The following is a 25,519-nucleotide window of genomic DNA, read 5'->3' as shown; positions in this document are numbered from 1 at the left end:
TATTCCTTAATGCAACAGGAACCCCTGTTAAGCCTCCATTAACTCCATCTTTGGCTATGCAGTGTGATGCTAGGTGTCCCTTGGACATCTCATGAACCTCCTGCAGTAGCTGTAACAGGACATAAAATAAATTCAGAGCTTATTTCTAGAAGGTGCTAAGGATGCTGACCCTGATACAGACTTGCTTAATTTTAAGCATGTGAAAGAGCCACTGTAGTGAAGAGATTACTACCATGCCTGAAGTTAAAACCATCCTCATTGGTCTTTCTGGATTAGAATCAGAACATTTATCCAGTGGGATCTAATTCTTAAATCGTGAGGATTGTACTCCACATTTAATCTTTAACATATCAATTCAGATTAAATCATGCAGAACCAGCCAAATTATTGTTATTAGTGTAATTAAAATACCTTTTAGTTATCTCTGAAACTGTTATTTGGAAAATACAGAGCATTTCTCATTTACATAGAGTTACTTTTTTAATACTGCTCTGATTAAAAACAGACAGAAATGACATTTAAAATAATTAAAGACCTTCTTACAGTCCCTAAATTATGTAAAAGACCTCAGAGAAAAGGGAATTTGGCTTCATGTTCATCATATGGCAATATAAAGTACAGTTAGTAAACTTCACAAGATTCAGAATGCAGCTACCATTAGTTCAGTACACAGTTCAAGGCTGAGGTGATTTCATCTCTTTGTATGAAATATGAATTCTGAAACAGAATTTGGAAGCCATGGGTACAGAGAAAACAACAGATGCTGGTCTATTTTTGTTGTTTAAAATCATACAGAAAATTCCATTTTGCTTGGAATAAGGCCTCGGAATTTGTCTCTGAAGTACAACACACAGACTAAAATTCTTTTCTCCCACTGAAGCTGTTTTTCTACATCATTAGATACATCATTCGAAAATAAGGTTTAATACTTAGCTACTAAAGAGAGGAAAGCTGAAAAGCTAGATGTTGCCTTCCTATTTGCAACTTGTAAAAGTGCACACGCTGAGGTGAAAAATCTGACCTGATTTCTTTAAAACAGAGTCAAATGCTGATGTTTTCAGTGGCAGGCAGTCATTCCTGAACAGAACCAGCAGACCAGGGAGTTCAGATGAGATGATGGGACCAATAAGCTGGTTCATGAGGTGTTACATAATTTTGGGTACGTAACAGATGGGTTTTATAATCCAAGAAAACTAATAAAATTACTTCTCATTCTACTGTTACCCAATTTTCTTTTATGACCAGGACGTAAAATCTGCAGTGGGACCTATAAATAGAAGATAACACGTACCCAACTATTTTTGTCTGAAAAGCATGGCTCCTATGGCATAGAAACATACTCTTTGGCAAGTCTTCATTTTCTAACCTAAAAATGACTGTGTAATCTCATACTGTATAGTCAAACAGCTGCCACACTCGTTGCCAGCTATGAATATGTACTTTGCTTCAGAGGCAAACCGTGCCTCCAAAATGAAATGCAAGCAGAGATCTGATCATTTCTCTCCAGTTACTTGTTCTGAACCACCATTTTCCAGCACTGATATTAAAACATTGAGATCTCATCTCCATTGGCATGGCTGTTACTGATTTCAGAACAGTTAATTGCATTGACCTAAAAGAAGCAGTCTGTCAAATGTACACAAGAGCAATTTTCAGGGGAACTTTAAGTGAGCGAACGTGCTGGTTTGCCACTGATGCTTTTTAGCAGGCTCACTCCATCACGTAGTGTGCTTCAGTCCCTCCTGGTCTCATGTCACAGTTGCCCCTGAGCAACAAGCATCAACCCTACTCTCCCTGCATGTCTGTCCTTTGCTTGGGGCTCAGACACTTCACGTGGCATTACTTTGGGGTGGAATGCAAATTAGGAAACCAGTCATGTTTAAAACTTCTCAGAGCTGCAAACACTTCAGTGAGCCTCACGATTTAAAGAAAAATCCTATTCCACTGTGCATGAAAAGGTCTGGTACTGGTCACAAATCGACCAGGATACAAAAGCATTTCAAGAGGTTGAGAAGTCATCTGAAGATCTGTAAATCAAAGAGCCAAGCAGCCTAGACTGAGAGTTTGCTACCAGCTTCCCATCTAATCAAAAGCTTCTAAAATACCAACCATGGAAATTTCACATCAAAATAAAACTGTTTTGACTCCAATCAAGGCTTTACTGCAGCTCTGAACATTCCTTCACTTTGCCTCTTACCTCCGATTCCTTGTAATAGCGCTCAGGAATTTCATCACTGGCAATATCAATGAAGCAGACTTCTCGTTCCAGATCTTTAGCTTCATTGTCAAAAATCTGCAAGAGTGAAAGAAACGTAACACTAACAGAGCACAGTCAGAAAATCCACCTGGAACAACGGCCGTAAGCCTCCTTCAGTAACCTGTGCAACAGAACGCTTTCAGATTTCCACTTGCACAGATGCTGGAATAAAACACTACAATGTTTGTGTGGACACAGTTTCTTTCTGCAGCCATCGCAGGCACACAGCATGTGCAAGCAGGCAAAGGGAAGAAAATGGATGTTATCAAAATCATGCATAAGTAATGTGTTTCTAGGCATGATCAGCACCATATATTTTGGAAATACTAGGCACTTGCATCTGCAGCACAGAATAGTTCTGTGCCTCTGTCCATAATTTAATTATTCAGGTACACTGGTGACCCATGAGACGTATGCTTTGTATGCAGCACATTTCCACTCAGGATTCTGGGACTTGGAAATAATGACTGGTTAAAAGACCATCAGGAATCAGTGCCACAGAATTCAGGGAAGTTGCGTATGCTGCCAGTACCAAGCTAATAATGCATTTTTCCCTTTGGGGCACAATGTTCTTTGACTTGTGTTTCTGGAAGCATAAATATTATATTCTTCCTTTCTTTTTCAAATAAATGCAGTGAACACTTCATTTCATCCTAGAGGAACAGTTAAAAATACAAAATGCCAACACCCATGCAATAACCAGAACACTTCTTTGGTACTTCTGAAAGCAACGGAGTCTCCCATACAAAGCATTCAAACAAACCAGCGTACGAGCCGTAAGAAGAGCATTGCCCAGGAAATCACTCTTCAAATAAATGAACAGCTAAAATTTGATTCTACAGTTCTAATTGGTAATTAAAGTGATTTCATCTTTCACTACTGAAATGTAACAAGCACTGAATGCTTACTGGACTGGATATGAAATGTTAAAATATTTGAAACCGCAGAACAGAACGAAGGGAAACTCTGGACTGCTTCTATCTGCATGCTTATTTTACATCCCCAAGCCCTGCTTTGCTCTGCAAAAAAATGAAGTTATTTGAATGAAGTTTGAGCTGAAACGTTTTCCCTTCACAGTGCTCCTTCATAGTACTGAGGTATTACTTTAAAGAGGCATTACATCTTATGTATGTACGTTGCTTTGTGCTTCCTTGTTTTTCCTCAGTGAACTCAGATATATGGAGCAGCATCTTGCAGAAATCAGCTCAGCTATTTCTGAACCAAGATGCACTCCACCGTATGCTCTGAGCTTCAAATAATGGAAATTTCCCTTAAATGGGCATCACCGGCCAGCATAAGCCCTGAATCAGGACAGAGCTGAAATAACTCTAGAACTTGTAAGCAGCTGCATAACTTTGCACGTTTGCAAGTCCTAAATTGGAACTGTTGCCCAGCATCTCACCTGAAGACACCTGGAGCCCTGCTCCATCGCAGGCTCGATCCACACACTGCACCTCTAAGTAATACAGTTCTACAGCGTTTTTCTCTCTTTAAGGCACTTTGACAGAAGTGGAGCTGACAGATGCCTTTGCCAATCTGTCAAAATCAGGAGGAATTTTTCAGCTATTTCAGCTACGCCTTATTTGCTGCTTAGGCCATCCCTGACCAAGTCCTCCATTCTGAAAGTCTGCTGAATGACACTCTCACTTCTCTTTGCTGGCAAAAGCTGTTGTCTAATCGTTTGTGCCTCTTCCTTTCTTAGATTGTCCTTGCAAGATTTGCAGACAGATTTAATCTTTCCATTCTATCAGCAGTAGAAAATAAGAAGTAATTAGAGAACAAGACTGATTTCTTTCTTAGCTGTAATTCTCTTATTGCATCTCCGAGCCACACAATCTGGGATTCTCTCAAAACCTGCAGGGAGGATTGGTTTATTGCGCTGGTGATCAAAGTAAGTAGAGAAATTTAAAAGTTTTAAGGGAAAAGATTAAAAGCCATGAAAAGAAGCATAAGGCTCCCAATCTGTGCAACTGTATTTGCAAATGTGCAGAAAATGAATGGTGAGAACAGTCTGTGTCCCTAATATGATGATGAACAAAGGCAGAATATTAAATATTGTATGGGCAAAAATTGGACAGGCTTTGTATTTGGGAGCCAGATAATTAACTGAGATTGAAATACACAATCAAATGAAAAACAGTCAGGCTGAAGTCCTTTTGGCTGTTGTGGATTGTTTTTTTTTTGTTTGTGACAGCTTCTTTAAAACAGAAAAACACTTACATGCTTCCACTTCCTAAGAGGAATGAAAACTAATGAAGAGCACCGTTTGGATTAAATCACCTACAGAACGACAAAAAGTGGAAGAGAGGCCTTAAACAGGTCATCTCAGCAACTGTCAAGCTGTTCCTTTTGGGGAAAATTAAAACAAAACACAAACACCAACCCCATCCCCTGAAAAACTAGCAGATGATCCTAAGAAGGATCACTCAAGGCCACTGCAACAAATAAGAGCTGCTGCATTTACATTTCTTTATTTTTTTTCTCTTAGTGACCTACAACAACGTGTCCTACCACATACTTAACTGTAACTTCTCCTTGCCTGCAGCCAAAGCCAGAACAGAAAGCCAGGTTGTAAGATGATGGTAAATCAACAGCAAATTCAATATATTTTCCTGCAAGCTCCATTGCTACTTTTCCTATTTTCATCTTCAGGCTGAATTGCTGGCTTCCATCTCCTTCACATGCAGCTCATCCAAGAGTTAACTCTCATGGACAATCACTGCGGCCAACCTGGCTAGACTATAAATAGCAAAGGCCAGACTCTGCTGTATCCTACAGACACTCTGGCAAACTCCTCATCTACACTGCTAGGACTCCCAGGGTCAAATCTGAGCTTGTTTGGCTTGGCTTTGCTCCATAATGTATGATTCTCTCTTGCTATGGGTTTTGTTTTTTGTCATTGAGAGTAGACAAGGTACCAGCTGGAATGCTGTGCACTGCACATTTTTTATTTTTATTTTTGCTTATAATTCAGACACAAGGAAGCTGTGGTCAGAAGACTGTAATAAGGCAGAGAATTTGCATTTTAAACACTACTGAAAAGGACAGAAAATTTCCTATGGAAACAGTTAAACAGGTCAACACTGTACAGACAAGTCATCAGAGAAGAAACTGATAGAGCAGCCTGTATAGAAAACCCAGTATTCTACAGCTGTGAGATTGAAAACTGGTGTGCCTTTACCTGGAATATACTTTTCCCATCTCTCATGAGGTTTTGGGTGACAGATCTCTACATCCTCTTGCTTGCTATGTTAGACCCAGGCAGTTGGCCACTGCTGAGAAATGCAGTGAAGGCAGAGAAATCAAATGGGTAATGGCTAAAAGGTTTTCTTCTAAAAAAGTAGAGCACTTCTACAACTTCCTGAAGGGAGGTTGTGGTGCAAAAGGGTCTGGCCTCTTCTCCCAAGCAAACAGTAGGACCCGAGGAAATGGCAAGAAGTTATATCAGAGGAAGTTTAGGTTGGATAGTAGGAGAAACTTTTTCTCTCAAAGGGTGGTCAGGCACTGCAATGGCTGCCCAGGGAGGTGGTGGAGTCGCCGTCCCTGGCAGTGTTCAAGAGGCGCCTGGGTGAGGAGCTACGAGATATGGTTTAGTAGCTTGTGGCACTGATAGGAATGGTGTGGTGGACTGGATGGTTGGTTGGACTGGATGATCTTGCAGGTCGTTTCCAACCTTGTGATTCTGTGATTCTGTAATTACAGGCAGATAACATGGTAGCAAACATTATCATCATCCCAGGTCCTATGTCATCAGACACCCATACCCATCTACACACAAACAAAGCCAAAGTGATGGCGTTGCTCAGTATACAGCATGTAAATGCAGCTTCCTGAGATGTGAATTTCAATCCTAAATCAAATTCCCTCTTAGAAAGCATTCTTCTCTACCTCTGTATTCTGTCGTGTTGCTAACAAAGCCAACAGCCATCCCAACAATGCTATAACTCAGCCTGCCTACATTTGGACAGTAGAAGATCCTAGCAGGACAGCAGACTATGACACGAGAAGCACAACAGTACCTTTATGCTTTGTAATTTAAAATTACATTAGATTTGCCTCCTGACTTTCTTACTATTGTATTAATTGCAAAGTCATCCGGCTCAAAAAACCAACCAAACGAAAGGAATAAACCCAGCATGTGGCTGGAAGGCTCCCCCAACTTAGGTGCATATAGGCATTTGCATTAAATATTTACATAAGAAATGAAAATATTTTTTCATGCATATATTGGTATTTCTCAGAATGTTCATAACGTTCTCTCTATTTTAGCCCACCCCAGCAATGGAGTCTATCCATGCAGCTTGTCACCTCACCAATTCCTCAATACTTGCAAGTGCCTTCTGTGAGCAGAACACATCCCTACTCCTCATTAACAGGATGGTATAAATCTAGCTTTTATGGTTTATGAATAGTTATAAGTTTAATTGCAGCAAGGACTGCAAGAGTAAGCTTCCATATTTTCCTCTTTAAAAAGGGAAAATCTGGCACAAAGCTCCTCTCCCACTTGAAATTCTGATCTCTTTAAATTGCCATCACCAGAACTACTGGCAAGGATCCCATTTGTCAATGCAGCACCCTTGAGCAGCCGTTGTCACCTGGTCCACTTAGCTCTCATTTTTTAAGCAAAATTTGGCCTAAAATAGTTATAATAATAAACAGTCTACTTAGAACTTGGTGTATGTGTGTAACTTTCCTGTAAATTCTGTTCAAAACCCAGTACCAAAATCCATTAATTTGCTTTTGAGATTTACTTTGGCAAGGATTACTGAAATTGACCCATTTCAACCTCATCGCTGCCTAACATCATGTGGCACACAGAACTGAGAGCAATTCTTCTATGGGAAAAGACTGAACCTCTCCCTGACAGCAGTAAATCTGGCTGATGGAACAGCATGGGAATATCACTGCCTGCCGGTCAGGAACTCACAAAGGCAGTTCTGTATTTATAAGCAGCCGTGCTCCCAGCTTGTTTTTTTTTTTTATCTCCATGTCGCAACTCCTCCATTATTTCATCTTTTATAAAATATCTAATTTAGATTTGTACTTTTTGAACGGAGAAATGCAGTTTTACATCATTACACCATAGCAGCCATAGCTACTTTGTGTTTTGTTTTCATTGCAAACTACAGGAGATAAACACATTCACAGTACCATAATGGAGAACAAGCCCAGACAAATAAAATTACCCCCTCAAATGACCCCAGCTTTGACTGCAACCTATTCTGCACTGATATCTAAAAGGTCTCTGTGAAATTTCCAGATGATGACCTGCAGTTCAGTGAGCCTAAGCCAGGGCACAGCAGAACCCATTTCAGCCGCATTCAGTGCTTCATGGCAGCGCCCTTAACAGTGAATTTGCATTTAATTTACACATGCTATATTCAAGTTTGTTATAACCTAGTTTTGTGGTACTAAGATAGGAAACAAAAATGGGGGAGAAAAACGGCCCTAAGCAGAGCCAAACTAAATACAGCTTTTCTTCTTCAGCAGAGAAATTTATTTAAAATAGACAAAAATATATGGATTGAGTGAACTGTTTCAGAGCATTCAGAAAGAAGCACTAAAGATGAAGCATACCAACACTGAATATCGCTCACTTCTGGGACAGCAGAATTAGAACTCGCTGTCAAGAAGTGACTTCCTAACAGTGAATGATGGCACTGCAATGCACAGGGATGGCACGCCAGGTGATCCCAGCTGTAAGCTCGCTGCTTGCAGCATGCTCAGCTATTACTGTGTCAGGAGATGCTGGTGTTCATTTACAGCTACATGGAGTGCAGAACTGCCCCTTGTTTCCATCTGGCACGCGGTCACTCAGACACACGCTTTTTTTCCACGCTTATCTTTGTGAGGCAAAAAACAAATGGATAATCTATTTTCATCAACACAATTATTGCTGTAACTCCGATGACTTTTTCAGCATTACTGAGACGCTTCCAGGAAGGCAGCCCACTGATACTCATACACTGTCATTCTGAAGAACAACTCTACCTCAAAATATTTGCTCCACAAAATTACTACCCCTAAGGAAGTTATTCTTGCTAATACATGTCACGTCCTTTTTAACAACAGGAGGACTCTAATTTAAGACAAACTGTTATTTTTTTTTAATAAGAACCAGCCACTCCATTTTTCAGAGCAAAATTTCATGCTACAAAGAGTAAGGCTCTTTAAGTTTTCCCTTACTGACAACAACAGGATCATTTTTATAAATGTACTTTCTTGCTTTCCTCAGACACTGTCAGATGGTAAAACTCATTGCCCAAGTATCAGCAGAAAGAACTGTTACTAAAGAAACACAAACAATGAAGCATAACGAACCTTCTGCAACAAGCAGGGAACAGGAATGTCGCTGTGCTTCAGTGATGTGCTTGGAGAGCAATGCCTTCACTGCACGTCCATGAGAACTACAGACTGGTCATGCAGTCACTGATGCTTCATCTAAGTAAAGGGTTTTATTGTCCACTGGTCTTTTCAGCAACGTGCAAAATGTAACAGATCAAAATGATAGAGCTTACAGAGCACAGGGAATAGCTTAAAATGATGTCAAAATTCAAGGCAAAAATCAAGTTACAAAGCAGGCATCGTCTTCCCTGAGTTTTTTCTATCAAGACAGCTGGGAAGAAAAATCAGGAAGGCATTTGCATCAAGATATATTGCAGTAATTAGGTAGAATCTTACCAGACAATGCAGCGTATTAAATAAAATAATAATATCATAGCCTCCCAAAGGACAACAGCAAACTGAGAACATTTGTATTACTTTCTTCTACTAATCAATATAATTAGCTTTAGTATCCTTATACCTAATGACTGCTTTCTACAATCAATATCTACTTTATTAGATACTTTGGAAATGAAGAAAAATCAGAATTCAAAGATTTAAAAAAACCTGTATGACCAGAAACCCCAGGCAATGTTTAGTTCCAATCAGACCCACATCACCCCCATTAAGTTCATTCACCACATTTTGCACCGCAACTGCAAAATTTACAGACGTACTGTTTTGATTCTTTGTTTACCAGCCAAGACTGATAGTTGCAGCGTCCATTTCTTTTTATTGCATTTCCCTGTTGCTTTCTGACAGGTCAGACATTGTGAAATCCAATCTAAACTTGTCTGATATGAAAGAAAGGTACACACTTCATCTTCTTAAGCCCACAGGCTCCAAGGGGCTCAGCAAGGTCTCTGTATTTACAAATCTTCCAGCACCTCAGCACTGTACCAACCACATCTTCACCAGCAGATACATGTCACTGGATCAACAGAAAAATATGTAGATCGTTTGTAGATTGGTTTGTTGTGTTCACACCAATGCATAACATAGCTATGGGCATTAGAAGTCATGGAAATGAGGGCTGGAATACAGTCCTCAGACTTTTTCCACCACCTCACTTCAGTAAAGGTCAATAAAAGCAGCTCATCTTGGCAGGTATTCACCTAGGCTGTGACTCAGGTCGTAAATGTGATTTAACATCACTCCTTTGGTACTCTGGTAACAACTACATTTTGAAGAGCTGAATTCAAAGAACAGATACTTTTTCATTTACATGATCTGAGCATCCTATTTCTGTGCAAATTTCTTCTTAAATTCACTGGCTGGGACTATTCAGGACTTGAATCATAGTATTTTAGCTACAAAACTGACACACTAAAAAAATCTGAAACTTCCCTGGTTAAACAGCTTCAGTTCTTCCTGTCAGGCATCAGTACAGAATGTGTCTTCTCACTGCTGATATTATAATGTACCAGAACAGTAATCTAAACCCTCCTGAAACCAAAGGTGTGGGCTTGCTCTGAATTAAAAAGGGCTGCCAAAAAGTAGAAGTGAAGATTAAAAAGTGCATAAATTACATAATGCAAAGCTCACATAGTTTGTAATGTAGCACATTTTTTTCTTTTCTCTCTCCCTCTCACTGATCTCAACCTGGCCCACACTAGCAGTGACTGCAAATAGTTGGTATCTGGTGGCTGTGATCTGTGTTATCATTGGGAAAGCTTCTGTATGCCAAAACGTTATTCAAACTGTAATTCAAAGTAGGTGCAGATCAGGTACTCATTAAAAAATTACTTATTATGAGATTGCTCAAAGACTTCCTAGTCAGGAGGTGTATTCCCCAATGCCTGACAGTGCGCCAGAGGCATTTGGATTGCACTCCTCATAATACACTTTAAGTCCTGGGTACACCTGAAGTGGTTGGATAATTGCACTTGATGGCCTTTGTAGATCCCTTCCAACTGAATAATTCTATTCTAAAATTATATCTTGTTCTTTTACACTGTGCTGCCATAAGCAGTGCAAGAGATGTCAGCTTTGCTAACAGGGGCCCAAGGCAGTTGGGAGCTGGGAAGCACAACATTTGTCCCTTGAGCAGCTTTACTAAGGTTCATCTCTGGACACAAAAAGTGCTTGTGCCTCAGATCACTTTAAAATCTGCTCTACTGACTTTGAAGCACTCCTTCATCAGGCCGCTGTTACAGACCAATTTTTCAGATATTTCAAACAGCATTTCACACTTACAAGCTTCTTCCCACAAGTCTGCAACAAACGGTTGTTTAAGGCATGCCAAAATCAAACACACAAGAATGTATTTGTCTATTCATCCAGCTGTATCTAACTTTATTCTTTTCTTGCAAGTTGACCCTGCTTTGCTCCCTGTCAGAGAACCAAACTCTGAGTGCCCTCTTCTCTTATTCCCACTCTGCATTCCTGCCCAGCAGCTGCTGGTTACTCATTCTCACCCTTCTCCTACAGTTCTGTACTTCATTATCCTTTCCATTTCTAAGCTCTCATTCTGAGAACTTCCTAACCTGCCAACACATCACCTCAATGTTGGTCCCTGATGTTGCTTTGTTGAGATCTTTACTGTCTGGCCGTTGTTAAGTTTCCTGCTTGCTCCTCCTACCAGCTCTTGCAAATTCAACCCCCTTTGCTCAGGTAGACAGAACATACTGTGAAATGGATGAACTAGAACACAACTAAAAACAGGAACAAAATAAAGAAATTTTTCCTTCCTTTACCACTAATGTTCACAGGAGCTGAAGTGACATACATAAATTACATTGTGATTAGAAAAATAACAGGTAGACACAGAAAGGAAGCTGTGTGCATGAATCTTCCATCGTGGTGCTGTAGGTAACCACCTCCCGAGCTGACAAGTGGCTCACCAACAGCACACCCAGCTAGGACTGAAGATACAAACCTGAGAAGGCCTCTTTCTCCGACTGAAATACCCAGAGACGGACCGTGATTACCTAGAAGAATTACATTTAATTTTGCAGAAGTCATCCTACTTACGCTGTCATTGCTTCCTTTGTTGTCCTCATACTTTGTCTCTATGTGAATGGAGAACTTAGGCAAAAATGAACACTGTAACAAAAGAGAAATGCGTTTGACATGATAAAAATATGCTGTGTTTCATCAACTGACACATTCAGAACATCCTGGTTGGTAACAGCTCTGTTGTTGGGTTTTTTTTCCCCGTGTTACTTCAAGAAAAATTGTCAGATTTACACAAAACATGAAAGCATTTCATGATTCTGGAAGGATGCAGAGATTATATCTGAAAGCAGAACACTGCAATGAGTGTATAAATAAATTAGTGTGAGTTCTTGCAATAACTAGCTACTGTAGTTTTCATGCTCCTTATACATAGGAGCACTGAATGCCGTATGAGCAGAACTCTGCCACCTTGAGAGCAGCTCAACACTCTCCACCATTGACAAGGCTGCCCCCACACAAAATATCCCAAGGACTTTTCATTGCCTGCAGGTTCTGCACAAACAGCCCCGGTACCTTGACATGCAAGGGTTTGGTTTATTTTCATTTTTAGTGGACAATAAAATTTAACATAATTTCTTATTAATTAGATTAAGATGGATTATGAGCTGTCTGGAAAATCTTCTGCACTAAAACCCAAAATAATCTCTAGAGAATAATGCAATAAAATTAAGGATGCAAAATTTTTTTTCTCACAAAGATAATATTTCTGTATTTTACAAGGGAATAAATTTTTCTGTGGATTGCTGAATTTAGTTGGATTATCAAGACTAGATTTCATAATAACAGGCAACATAATTTGCAATATTTTCTCCACTGGAATATCTTTTCTTTAGCACTCCATTGCTCTTCTTTCAAACCAGGTTTTCAGTGAGGCAGACAGAGTCAACATCTAAAAGACTCCAAAGAATGTTAGTTTAACAGCATCTCCACTGTTAGTCATCAAGCCTTGCAATAACTGCCAGCAGAACTGAGGTGGCAGTTACTGGTATAATGCATCCGTAACACCCTATGGCAAAATGCCTTTGCAAAGCCAATGACTACTTCTCGTATTGTACGCACAGCTTACACAACGAGGACACTGTGATGCTTAGCATTAACACTGCTGTTGGTCCAAGTTTGGACTTGATAAAGTTGGGATCATTCTTCTAAGGGACGGGCTGGTGAGTAAGAAAGGAGGTGATTTAGAAGACAATCTGCCACGCAACAAAACTAAAATGAGAAGCCTGCTCCTTTGAGACTACAGAAAATATATTTCCCATTCCGTGAATCTCATCTCAAAAATAATGGTTCAATTTTCTTTTGACCGCAGAAATATTCATAAGCACATCCACCCAAAAAGAATGCAAAAAGAATGAGTTTTGCCAGAACAGAGTTCTGGTGCCAGGGGCTGTAGAGATAGCAGGCTCATTCTGGAGGAAGGAAGAAGGCTGCTGCTAAGGCTGCCCCTCCATTAACACGAGATATTCCTATGGCACACATTGCAGTTGTGGATGACAGACCACACCAGCTTCCCTTCAAATCACATAAACATCTCCCCTTTCAGTAAAGATTTCTGGGGACCGGCATCTTATGAGCCTCAATCCACCCTAAACTGTGACCAGCTCTCAGCCATGCAGCTCGTGCAATGAGTGACAAAATAAAACATTAAAAAAAATCACCAGCATGTAGAGTGCAAGATGGGGCAAGTTCAGCACCAGGTGAGCTGGTTCCTTGTTATGCACATCTCGCGGGCAATTAAAGATCGATGACGTACGAGTCTCAAAAACACCAGCTGAAGATACGCAGTATTTATAAGCACTCTGACAGACCTGTGGATCTCGTAATGCAAACTGACACACAGAGAGAAATTCCAGATATTCTCCGAACTGAGGTTGTATCACCTATCTCAGTATTTTGCTCCTGTGCTGACAGACAGCTGAAAACATCTGCAAACAAATGCCTCAGCAAAGAGCAGGAAAGAAGTTCATCAACAAACCAAACCACCAAGAAAAACTACAACAAAAAAGGGGGAATGAAGAACCTTGAGTTATATTAATGTTAGTTGGAAGGAGAGGTGAATAAAAGCGATTGATGGCAAGAACTCTACAAATAAACATTCTTAAAGTAAGCAAAAAGCTATGAATGTCTTGCTACAGAGATATGGAATGACCCAGCAGATGGAGAATGCCATCACGACTGAAAACAAAGTTCATATCACTCAGATGATTCACATTCTACAAGTAAAGAACATTCCAGTTGTTTTCCATGCACACATGAGAATGGGGAAGGTTGCAGATGTAAATTATTACTAGAGGTGGGCTACAGGACACAGGTTAAAAATAACAAAATCACTGACATCTATTGCACAGTTTTCAGAGCATTTGGAAAAGAACTTCTTTAGAGCTTGGATGGTAAAAACAGGGGTCATGAATTTCAAAACCCCACAAATGGCAGCTCTGTGTTCCACAAAGGCACACAGCCCAGGCATACAGAGCTGCTGCTGACAACCACAGCTCTGCGAATGGGCATCCCCAGGGAAAGCATCCTTGAGGAAATGAGCAGAGCCTGCCAATTAATTCATCGTTCTGTTTTTATCAGTACCTCCCAGGGCTGTGCACTGAACGCAGAACCTGGTACTGCACTACGATGGACTCAGGGCTTACGTCTGAGCACCAGCTTCTAGGAAGGTTTTCACTACAAGCTGCAGAGATGTATGCCCCAATAGCACAACATACTAACTGTTTACTGGCACTGTGTCTGCATGTTTCGAGGTGACTGCTGCAGCCCAGGCTTTAGTTACCTGTTAAGAATCTGCCCTTTCCATTTGATGACCAAAATTTAATTTTCTTTGCTACACAGTTAAAATGGACGCTTCCAAAACAGAACTGATACAAATGGAAGCAGTGGATGATGTAAGTGATCAAACACTGCAGTTTCAGGTACAGTGGGGGATGTAACACAAAACATGAGAAACATTTGTGCTGTTGACCTGAAGCATAGCTAGGAAATATGGAATAATGCCAAATGACAGATTTCTCACTTCCCCTGCAATAAAATAAATACCTGCTACTTTCTACCACCATCTACAGTTTACCAGCAATGAGTCAGACCGTGACACTCAGAGACTCAGCCACTCTATAGACTGAACTTCAGGTGCCATCAGGCTGCCTTTGGCAGTTCAGCGAAGCACGGAATCAAAGTGTTGTTCCCTGCAACTCCAAATCTAGACTGTAAAAAACAACCTTCTGTTCTGGCATTTCAAACAAGAGAAGTTAGGAAATGCCTGAGGATCTCCAGATTTCTGCACAAGAACTACTGAGTGCCACTCACCTCATGGCACCTCATTAAAAAGCAGAAAATCATTTTAGCATAAAGCTACCAAAAGTCAACCTCACTGTTGCTTTGCAGATGGTAACACGAATTTACCTCCAAATGAAAGCTACAGTTCAACAAAAAGAACTGGACTGCCAACACAGCTCTGCGGAGCTGGCCGCCAACCACTGCTCCAGCAGCTGCGGGGGGGCTCTGTGGCTTTCAGGAACATTTAGCAGGGTCCAAATTTTTGAACATTTCACAGACTGCGTCTCATGATTCATCAGCTGCACTCTGACTAATTGGCAGAGGGCTCCAGCAGAACCAGAAAACTGTTTATGCATCGTTCAAAAGACTTTTATTACTCATGCAAGAAGTACATTTTTTTTTCTACTTGAGTGGCTGTGTACAGACCCAGCCAGGGATTCAGTGTTATGCAACAGTTGGAATCAAACTTGGGAACGAACAGAGGTAAGAAACCTTTCAGCACATTTCTTCTCCAAAGCACCGCTCCCTCCGTGCTGCCATCCACGCACAGCAGTGCGCAGGGCTCTGCTTCCACGCCTCCGTTCCATTATCTCTACAGCTTACAAGGATCCTCTTTGGACAAAGAAATAGTGGCACACTTAATCTTAAATTTAAACCTACACTTGATTTCTATAGAACAGCCCTAGTGCCTCCAGAGTCGCAGGTTAAGGGTTCTTTCATTAACACTTGCTAAGGAGGCGTCTCCTACTTCACCTCCACCTTTCTTTAGAGGTGCCTGGGAGGGACACGAAAAACAAAACAAGAAAAACCCAACCAAAACCAAAGAGTATTTCAGGTGTTTTTGTTCTCTGTGCTGTTGTTTGTTTGCTCCCTGCATTCAGCATCCTTTCTGGGATGGGCCAGGAGAGGATTAAAGCTCAAGAGAGCAACCAGCAAAACACCCGTGGGCCTGTAACCAAGTACAGCACAGCAGCGCGGGTATTTCCAGATTAAAACAAAGTGAAATGAAAGCAGCATACGGAAAAAGCACCCACTGCAGTTGGATTTTCAACTCACCACAGATAGCCTCTTGGAAAACGAAAGGCCTATTTTTAGCACGGTGATTGATTAGTGTTGCCATAGCAATAAGAAACCCTTAGAAGAACAGGGTAGAACCTAAGTATGCCAAAACACTTGCCAAAGTCTTAAAGAAACAGTCAAGCACATATGGTGTTTTATAATCTTTTTAAGTAGAAGCTTGCAAAAATAACCTTTGCATACTAACTACATCTGAGGTGGCTGAAGGAGTTGCAGCCATTGCCAGTGGAGATGTTGGACAGAAGGTAACTCAGAGCAGTTTTCTGCCCTTCTGTAACCCGTTCTGTACAGGTAAGCGTTATTTTATCAACACCATTTTTAGCTTTAGTTTCATTTTCCAGAGTTTCCTTCTGACTAACGTTCAAACAACTGCCAGATCTCTCACTGCTACACCTTAATTCTGCTCCTTGTGAATATGAAGCCACAACCCCTAAAAGCTATTTTTGTGCAGCAAAAGTTAATGCCACTTTTTTTTTTTTTTTTTTTTTTTAAAGCAGAAGTATACCTAAATGCTGACATACAAACCTGGGGAGGCCAACATTCCACCTCAATGCCCTCTGATCTCCCACCACGTTTCAGGCTAATGAATTATTATTATTTTTTAATACGGTCACATGTGTTCCAAGGTAACATCCACAACATACACAATGGGACCCCTTGGGGCATCTGAAGTTCAGAGCTAGAGAAAACAGTAACTGCTATAACGAGGTGAGACCAGCCAGGCAATGTTATTTTTCTCATGCTTTAAATAGAGAAACTTGGAGATTTCACTGCTTTGAATTCAAAAATTTGGGGCACTGTTTTGGGAGTCCATTGGTAACAGCATCTTCTCACTGAAAATCAAAGCAGTGAGAGAAACAAATGGAGCCTGCAATATTGATTACCTTCAAAATAGTCTGGAGAGAACAGCATGCAAGCACAGAGCTGCTCTGCGGTGCAGATCACCTATTGCACAAGCTGGCACCAGTGGGGATGGCAAAGATGGCGCAGAAAATAATGGAAAGGACAAGCTAAGGAAGGAAATCACTCTTTGTTTGTATTACATATAAAAACCTGAAGAACCAGTTAACTAACAATTGCCTCCAACCCCTGAAACTCAGCTCCTATCTCTGTTCTTGCCTTTCCCTAGGACCTCCTTCTCTGATACATGGCAACAGGAACCTGTGTATTGAGGGAGAGCGCGAGTGAGAAACTGTGTGCAAGTGAAAATGGCAGTGCTATGAATCAGAGAGCTGTCTGATCTGCTTTATGGTAAGCAAAGTGGAAAAAGAGAATTGCCCTAAGCAGTTTGATTTAGTCTGTAAAGAATGGGATGACTGAACAGCATGAAGCTATTAAATAAGAACACAGGTTTGGTGTTTTCTATTATTTGATTCTTAAAAATACTGCAGCAGTCCTTCTCTCTGCTACAATCTCTCAAGGAACCAAACCTGCCTTTTACCAGAATAACAGCATCAATTCAGAGCCTCTCCTCCAATCTTAAGGGGAGATGGGGAAGGAACTTGGGGAGTAACTCTGTATTCTTTCATACAGACCTTTTTGCACCTTTAATGCAGACCCTTCTTGCACTCAGCTGGAGAAATGTTTGTGCACTGAAGGCAAGACTGATGTATTTCTTTCAGATTTCACGCACTGGTAATCAGATAAAGAGAAGGCAGAGAATAAAACCCTACAAATTCATTGCAGTGAGCACTGCAAACATCTGATTTCCCCCCCCCCTCAGGATTATAAACCTAACAGTTACAAGAACATCCCTTCCAGCTAATTTACTCCATGGATAAACTGGCAGCTAAGTGAAGCACATAACATGCCTGTTCTCAAAGTAATCAGAAAACAGCGGGTCAACAATGGAACAGTTAGCAACTATCACTCTGGGGCCCTGACACATAGCAGATGAAATGATTATATTTGCCTCAGTCATTTGCTGTAGAAGAATTAATGTCACTTTGATAAATCAAAGGAATTATTGTCTCCTGTTTTCTGTTCCGTAACTGCTTTTCATAAATATTCTGAATGTATGTCCTATTCTTAACTCAATTTGAACCACTGGCTGGTTGAAATAAGTCTCCACCTTCATGCAGAAAGTAAAACATGCTATCTGGAGTCTCCATCCTGCTTTCTATACTTACAAATGTGATACCAACAGCTGTCAAAGATTATGTATTTTTTCTCTTTTCTCCTTCCTCTCTTTCTCCAAAATCTCAACTGTCCCTTGAAGAGGTGAAGTAGAGACAATGTCCTGATGCAGGCTCAGAAACGTAGCTCTGTGCATTCCTTTTTCATTTGGTTTGCAACACAGACAAGTTTTCTTTCCAGGTAATTATTTCTAATCTAGCTGGACAACCTCAGAGAGGAGTAAGCATCTCCTCAGTCATTCTTCACATGTGTAAAAACAGAATATTTCACACACTTCTAAAAAGATACATATGTAAATACTACAACAAATTGGTACTTAAGGGTTTGTTGAGAGCTCCAGGACATCTTTTCTCCAGCTTCCAAGTGGAAAAGGTTTCATCCCAAAACTGGCAAAGGAATTCTTCCTAAAAGCCAGCAGCAGGAATCACCTGCTCCCCAAAGCAGGTATTGCTTGGCTGCAGGCACTCACCAGTAGCAGGGAAACTCCCAATCACCCAGCATCCCTAGGAGTTACGTCTATAGGGCTTCCTTCCAGCTGTACCTCAAATGCAGCATCTCAAGCTTATAATATAAGCTTACCATCAGCTTAATTACAACATTAAACGAACTTGTAAGTAAAAATTGTTTTAGCAAGCTGTCTCACCAGGTTTTTAATTACAAGATCAAAATCAGAGCAATTTAAATGGAAGTTTAAGAGCCAGAAAAAATAGGTTTTCTCACTTACTGTCCTTAAGCAATGCCCCACCACTATAACAACCATTTGAACACTAGAACATGAAGGCACTATCTGATTCACTAAGTTCATTAAAACCTGGATGAATTCCTTTGGCTTCAGCTTCAGAAGCGTTTTTTCTACTTCCTCCTCTTTCAATAGCAGCAGGAAGCTTGCAAGGATTAGCTCAAGGTTCGATGCAGCACTTCTTGGGACATAACCCATGTCACACCTTCCTGACAACAAGTCTTTCGTACTGCAGTTCTAATGAGATCCCCCTCCACAAAGAGCATGGTATACGTTTTAAAATGCTTTCCTGGCTTTACAGTATTTCACATATTGCACAACAGATAGCATCATTTGTACAGTCATTCTGTAAAGCTCATTATCTTTAGTATGTCATTCGCATTACACGTTATTAATACAGCTGTCAAGACCCAATTGTCAACCAGGCAGCCGTATCTTGCTGCTCGCTGTCAGATTTAGAGATCTGCTGTGGAACAGACACCATTCTTCAAAGTGGATGCCCTTAAAACTAGACCCAGACTTTAGAGTACAAACACAATGGACACCGACTCCCATTTCTGTTGCCATGCATCCAATCACTCCTGTTTTTTCACACTACCATTCCAGAGAACAGCAATCCAGAAATTATTTTCAATGCTTGCTGAACTTTTTTCCCTATGTGATCTTGCAATTTCAGGTCCTTGAGAAACTCATATTTATGAAATCTGTGCTGTTTCACAGGCAAAACAGATTAGTCTGTACAGAATCACTGAATTCTAGTTTATGTGTTTGATGTTACCCAGTTTCTGAACAGCCTTTGTGTTTTACAGTTGATAGGGCTAAGCCTTGCAGTCTGCCATTCACATCCTCTTCTGAAGCACTAATGCACACAGAAATGACATCACGGAGCCTTTAAGATCCTTGCTCTTCATTTGGAGTGGAGATTCACAAAGGCAGGATTTCTCCTGTCTAGCAGTATGCACACCTTGGTAAGGTTCTGCTTCATTTATGCAATTTTTGGTTGATTTGTCAATGTGTCAATTTTTTTTTTTGATTTCAGAATCAGTTTTCCTCAAACTGAGGCTCAGTTTAATTCCCCTGATGTCCCACAGACCCTAGAGGGAATTTTCCATTTTTTAGAAAAAAGTGTTTCCAAGCTGTCTTACACATTCTGGGGAAGATCCGCGCTGGTCAATGCTTCCTTTAAGAATTCTCTAATAAATACAGATACAAATTTAGATAAATATTCTAGGCAAGCATTGGAATTATTCCCAGTGGTATATTTAACATTTCTGTTCTAGAATCAATAGTTTGAGGCAAAGAACTTTCTCTATTTTCCCCTGAATACCATTTCACAGTCAACTGGCTTTAGATTTCCGACTGAAATGCAGTTTCCTTAATCTCATCCCAATATTTTTAGCTTTATTTCCTTGCACCACTGTGAGCAATTATGGGAACTGGGGAATTCCCACAGGCAGCTGCACTGTCACTAAGGGACTGTTTTGCCTACCTTCTGCACTTGTAGACCCATTTGATTTTTCTTTAGAACACTATTCAACTCCGCTCTTGAAACACCCCTTCAGCTGGATCTGCTCTACACACCCTCCCTGCAACGTCCCAGGTGTTGTCTCATCAGATCAGGAAAAGATCACTTCCTGACTCAAATTCTTTGAGAATGACGTTGCTCTTTGGTTTCGACAATGTGCTGCATTTTAAATTCAGACATAAGATTGTTTGCTTCAATCATTTCTACCTGCCTCTTTCAGTGAAAGAAAATGTACTCAACAGAGTAACAGGTATCTATGTGACACAGCCTGCCATCTTCACAGTGCAAGATTAAACTGCTATCAAAGGTTTAATCACTTAATCACTGTAAACTGCAACAGGCCTCACTGAAGACATCTTCAGACAAAAATAGCTGAGCCTGTCCCTTTTTTGCTATTACCCATTATGGTACATGTGAAATTTGTTTATTGTAAGAAACTCATGTGAAACAAAGCAGAACACATAATAAATGCAAGTGCTGCTCCGAAAGCAATGCCTCCTACTACGCTGGCCCACAGGGGTGGATGCTGGTGGGATGGCCAGACCTTTCCATCAGTATGCCATCATGTGAACAGATGGCAGCAAAGGGGCACTCTGACAACTGTGTACAACATAGGAGTGTATTCAAAGCAAAGGGGTGGAACTGAATTCCTCCATGTGGAAAAAATGGCATCCCTGACATTCATCAACACTTGCTGAATGTCGATGGAGACCAAGCAGTGGACGTGAGCACAGCGAGGGGCGGTGGTGCTTTTCAGCTGTGGTGACACTGATATGAACAAGCCACATTCTGGATGGCCATGCACAGCTGTCACACCACAAGATGAAGAGCATCTTGATTAGCCTATCTGTGTGAATCAGCTAATGGTGGTGACTCTTGGAAAAACAGTGTTTTATAGCTGAGAATTTGCTCTATCAAACAGTGTTACTGTACTCCTTGCTTCATGGAAACAATAGGAGGCATTACTTTTGGAGCAACCTACATACATAAAGTAAATGTTAAAAAGTACAGTTCATCTACACAAGTTTTCAAACCTAGCTTACATTCATAACTCTAAGCCTCCAACTTCCAGAGCTAAGCCTCCAAAATCCCTTTATTTTGACTCCTTCACATTTATCACATCAAAATCTCTCCTCTTTATTCTTCACAGGTTTTTAAGCATTGCACAAGCACTTCGAACACTGCAGAATTAAAAATCAAACGGATTATATTTTATAACAGAAACTCAATCTAAATCAAGGCAGCTGTTTCTGAAGTGTCCTTTCACCTGGAATTTCCTCACCATCTCCCCCTCATCTTCCAAAGGCTGTTGAAAACTCACTGTATATTATTGAGGTCAATTCATTTAGAACAATTTTTCTCATGATTTATGTGCTATATTTTGCCTCAGCTCTGCTAGAGAGAATAACTGTTGGGTTTTTTTTCTGGGCACCAGGCCCAGTTTATTCTTAATTTTGTCTACAGATCGTACAGTTTCCCAGATACCATACCAGAGATGAGCATTTTATAAGTTAATAAAACAATAAATAAAACAAAGTATGTTCTCATATCTCCAAGTAATAACTAGAACTTTAAAAGCCTTGCCTTGTTTTATAGAAGATCTTCTATGTTACAGTTACTGCATCAAAATATACCATATTTCAAATGCTAAAAAAAAGTCAATAATTTATAAGGAATAGTTCAAATGTAACATTTCATTTCTGAAACAAACAGTTCCACTATTGAAGGTATTACATATTAGTTGTATTAAGAAGGAATCAGTTTGGCTCCCAGTACTATAGTTCACATAGTTACACTATTTTTAGAATAAAAGGAAAAACTTACTGTGTATTCTGATTTCCAGTCGTCCATTTGTAAAAAAAAAAAAAAAAAAAAAAAAGATGAGGGAAAAGAAAAAAAAGAAACGTGAAATAAAACACTGAAGCAAGACCCTTGCAGCAAACACACATTAATCATTAAAGTAATTCTGTCTGACAATCTGCTGATTTATGTGTTATTAAAGAGTATGGGACAACAAGGGGTACAACTCAGCACAGTCTAAGTGCACGATGCTTTATTTGCAAGGAGGGTATGGCATAGATTACAGCTTTCCCTTAGCCATAGTCTATAATCTGTGTCTATCACTCAGCATGTGATCTGGAGCTTCTGAAGGTAAGATGAACTACTCAAAAACAAGTTAGTAATCATTTTATTCCTTACCTGTGATTGTATAAGGATAATAATTCCAAGCCTTCTCTGTAACATAAAATATTTTCGGAACAACTGCTCTAGCCCAGCTAGGTAGTTTGCTGAAAATAAGAAAATGCATAATTAGAATACGTTATGATCCCTATGTATGGATGTAGTACAGGTGCTTTCAAACATGCTCGTACTTTGACAAGTGTTTCACAGGATGCAGTAATACTCAGACTTCCCAATATTTTTATCTCACAAACACACGTTGTTTCAGATTTCTCCACAGATGTATACGAAACCAAGACAGCTTGTTCCCCTCCAGATTGAGCAATATGGCACCAGTGCAGTGATCTCTGATCAGACACAAGCTGAGGTTTCAGTGCAGTTTCAAGAACTGAGCCTTGGAGGATGCAGCAGGTGAGCCCTGCAAGGTGTCTGTGCCACAGAATCCTCAGCCACAGGGAGGCACCCTCTAATAAGAGCTCATGAGCAAGTCTGTGGTGGTGCCGGTCCACTTCCATCTTGACTCTGATCTTTGTTCTTAGAGGCGGTTTCCTATTTCCCCTTATCCCCTGCTGGCACACAAACCCTTACTGTCAGAGTACCAAATGAGTGATGAACAGCCACACATTTTAAGAAGAAGCAAAGTTCAAGCAAATCCACCATCCAAGCCTTTCCTAACGACATCAATTACAGTCACTTGAGCTGTCAGTAACAGAAATGCAGTGCTGGCCACTCAGACAAACACGGACTTTCTGTGAGCACAAACTGCACCGTACTTCAGGGACTCAAACTGCGCTGCCTGTCAGTGCGTCAGAAGATCACTCAGGATACGGCTGAATCTCTACTGAAGTTTTAATTCCCAACTGTAAATGTTTGAAAGTTATTTAAGCATAACTACATGCGTGAAAGTAGAAAGACTTCCTGTATTAGCAAACTTCAGGGGAAAATAAGTTTGGATCATTAAGGTTTGTTTAACCATGATCTAACTATGCATAAATATTGAATTTGCCCAGAGGCAAAATGCAGACATTGGCACGTTACCTGAAGATTCAAAGTCAAGTGCATTGACTTTTGCTCTTTGATGACATTGCTCTAAAACAGGTTTTCTTTACACAAATCTTTCTTGTGTACAATCTTTTATGCATCTTTTTACATACGTAAGAATTAAAATATTAGCAGGCAATAAAACACAAATGAAAATAACACATAAATCTTTCCAAGAAACCATCACTGAAAATATCAAGTTTAAGACTATTGTGGCAGCTACAACCACTATGGCAACAGAAGCTTTTGTCTGTGAAATAAGGACATTTTAAGTGAGGCTGCAGCATGCTGCTTGCTTGAGCAACAGTGGAGGCATAAGTACACAAAATATTTCTAAATCTATGTAGATACTGATGATAGTATCTCATTGATTGTTCATGAGCATTTGGCAAAGCACAGAGGACAACCGCTCACGACTGTGTGAAGCTGTCCAAACCTATCTGTTGCTAGAACCTTCATAGTGATATTCCTTCACAATTCACTGCAAGTTGGTGTAAGAAGGTGTCCTGTGATGGATGGCTGCAAAAACAAATCAGATCACCTGAAATATAATGGAGGAAACTTTGAAGACCATCTGCTTGAAAACCATGTGTGCAGCAGAATAAGAATGGAGTATCTGGACCAAGATCAGCTGTGCAAGCAGGAAAGGACAACTGTTCCCAATTCAAAGCCCAAACCACCCAGCCAATGAACAGTTTCTTCACCTGTCTACTCCTGAATTTAACCATGACAAGGAAGTAATTTAACTTAGACCAATGACAAGAAAACAGAAGAATGGAATGAAGGAAATCAAAGCTTATTAATACAAGAAAGCAAGGAGGAAAAATTATGGCTAACAATACCTAATATATGTGCTTCTTTACTCAATTGGACAAGGGACAGGTCTGGCAAATGTGTTACATAGCTACTGGTTCTCCATGAGATCTGCACTGTTCAAGTACTCAACACACAAAGGTTTCGTACAGTTTTCAATATCCAGTTCAATGTAGCAGCAGGAAAGGTACAACAGCTTGTGTTTTCCATTGGCCTTGTTTCCCAGGAAGTACATCTGGTTGGATTTCTGAAGCACAAAGGCAACTTGTACCGGGAAGTGCAGTAACACCTTATCTCTGAGCACACTGTGCTGGTCTTGTAGGAAGTGAGACTTTCTGCAGTGGGAGATTCCAAAAATGGCTATTTAAATAGCACAGCTTCCTGCAGTAACCATGATGGATGTTGCTGCAGAAGCAGCAGTGTGGTTATTTTTAGTCATACAAGTAGTTCTTGTCTACAGAGGCGTTATAGAAATAGGAATACACTAAAAGCACTTGATATAAGCTCCTATACTGTGTTTCAGGAGGTGACTGAATTTCAGTAGTATAAATTCAAGCTAAAAAAAGGTTCTTGTAAAGTAGTCCTGACTTCAAACATCCACTGTAACTTTAGCTGAACTTCAATTTCCTGAAGGGAAGTGAATCTTTGTCAGTGGTCATACCCATCTTTGGGCAGGCGATCCTCTGGTCCACCGCCTGTGCTAACAGAAGCAACGTGCTTCCCAAGTATGTCCTACACATGCTTTCTAGGACAGATGTAGTTATTATGAATTACAATAAAGTGATGATTCTGAACATGACCTTTATTGCATAAAGCCTTATCTCTTCTTAACATGGAGGAAAGAAATAACCAGAAACAAACAAACAAAATCTGGGAGCTCTACAGTAGGAACAAATGTATTGATTTTTACCAAGTCTTATATCCAGCCTGTGAGAAAGAACAATTACAGTCACATTAATATTGAATGTTGGCAAAATATATTGTTTGATTGCATGTGTGTGAGCATGTAACATCACTGGTGATTCAATTTAGCCTGAGTGAAGGTTAGATATGTCAGGATTGCAAAGGTGGAATAATCTGTAACGTAAAAACAATAGCTGTGCTGTTTCTGTGCTTGCTATGAAAGAGCATAAAAGTGTAACAAAAGACGAGGCAGGCCAAGGGGAATAGAAGAACATTGGAAAAACAG

General features: G+C 40.3%; 1 protein-coding gene across 6 annotated transcripts in view; it reads right to left on the bottom strand.

The window, feature by feature from the left end:
* Positions 1-25,519, bottom strand: part of PITPNC1 (phosphatidylinositol transfer protein cytoplasmic 1) — a 69,709-nt gene that overhangs the window by 14,700 nt on the left and 29,490 nt on the right. For 5 of the 6 annotated variants that reach the window (XM_042832854.1, XM_042832858.1, XM_042832859.1 and 2 more), the window contains exons 3-6: positions 22,495-22,583; positions 22,120-22,127; positions 11,555-11,626; positions 2,198-2,293 (exon numbers count right to left, since the gene is read on the bottom strand). In XM_042832854.1, coding sequence (XP_042688788.1) covers positions 2,198-2,293; positions 11,555-11,626; positions 22,120-22,127; positions 22,495-22,583 — 265 coding nt within the window. The remainder of the gene's footprint in view (positions 1-2,197; positions 2,294-11,554; positions 11,627-22,119; positions 22,128-22,494; positions 22,584-25,519) is intronic. The other variant, XM_042832857.1, reaches the window with a different exon arrangement.

This window comes from Centrocercus urophasianus, unplaced genomic scaffold, assembly GCF_019232065.1.
Source record: "Centrocercus urophasianus isolate 14NV4802_14NV808 unplaced genomic scaffold, USGS_Curo_1.0 seq_40, whole genome shotgun sequence".
Taxonomy (NCBI): Eukaryota; Metazoa; Chordata; class Aves; order Galliformes; family Phasianidae; genus Centrocercus; species Centrocercus urophasianus.
Note: the sequence above shows the minus strand (reverse complement) of the source record. Positions and strands in the feature narration are given on the sequence as shown.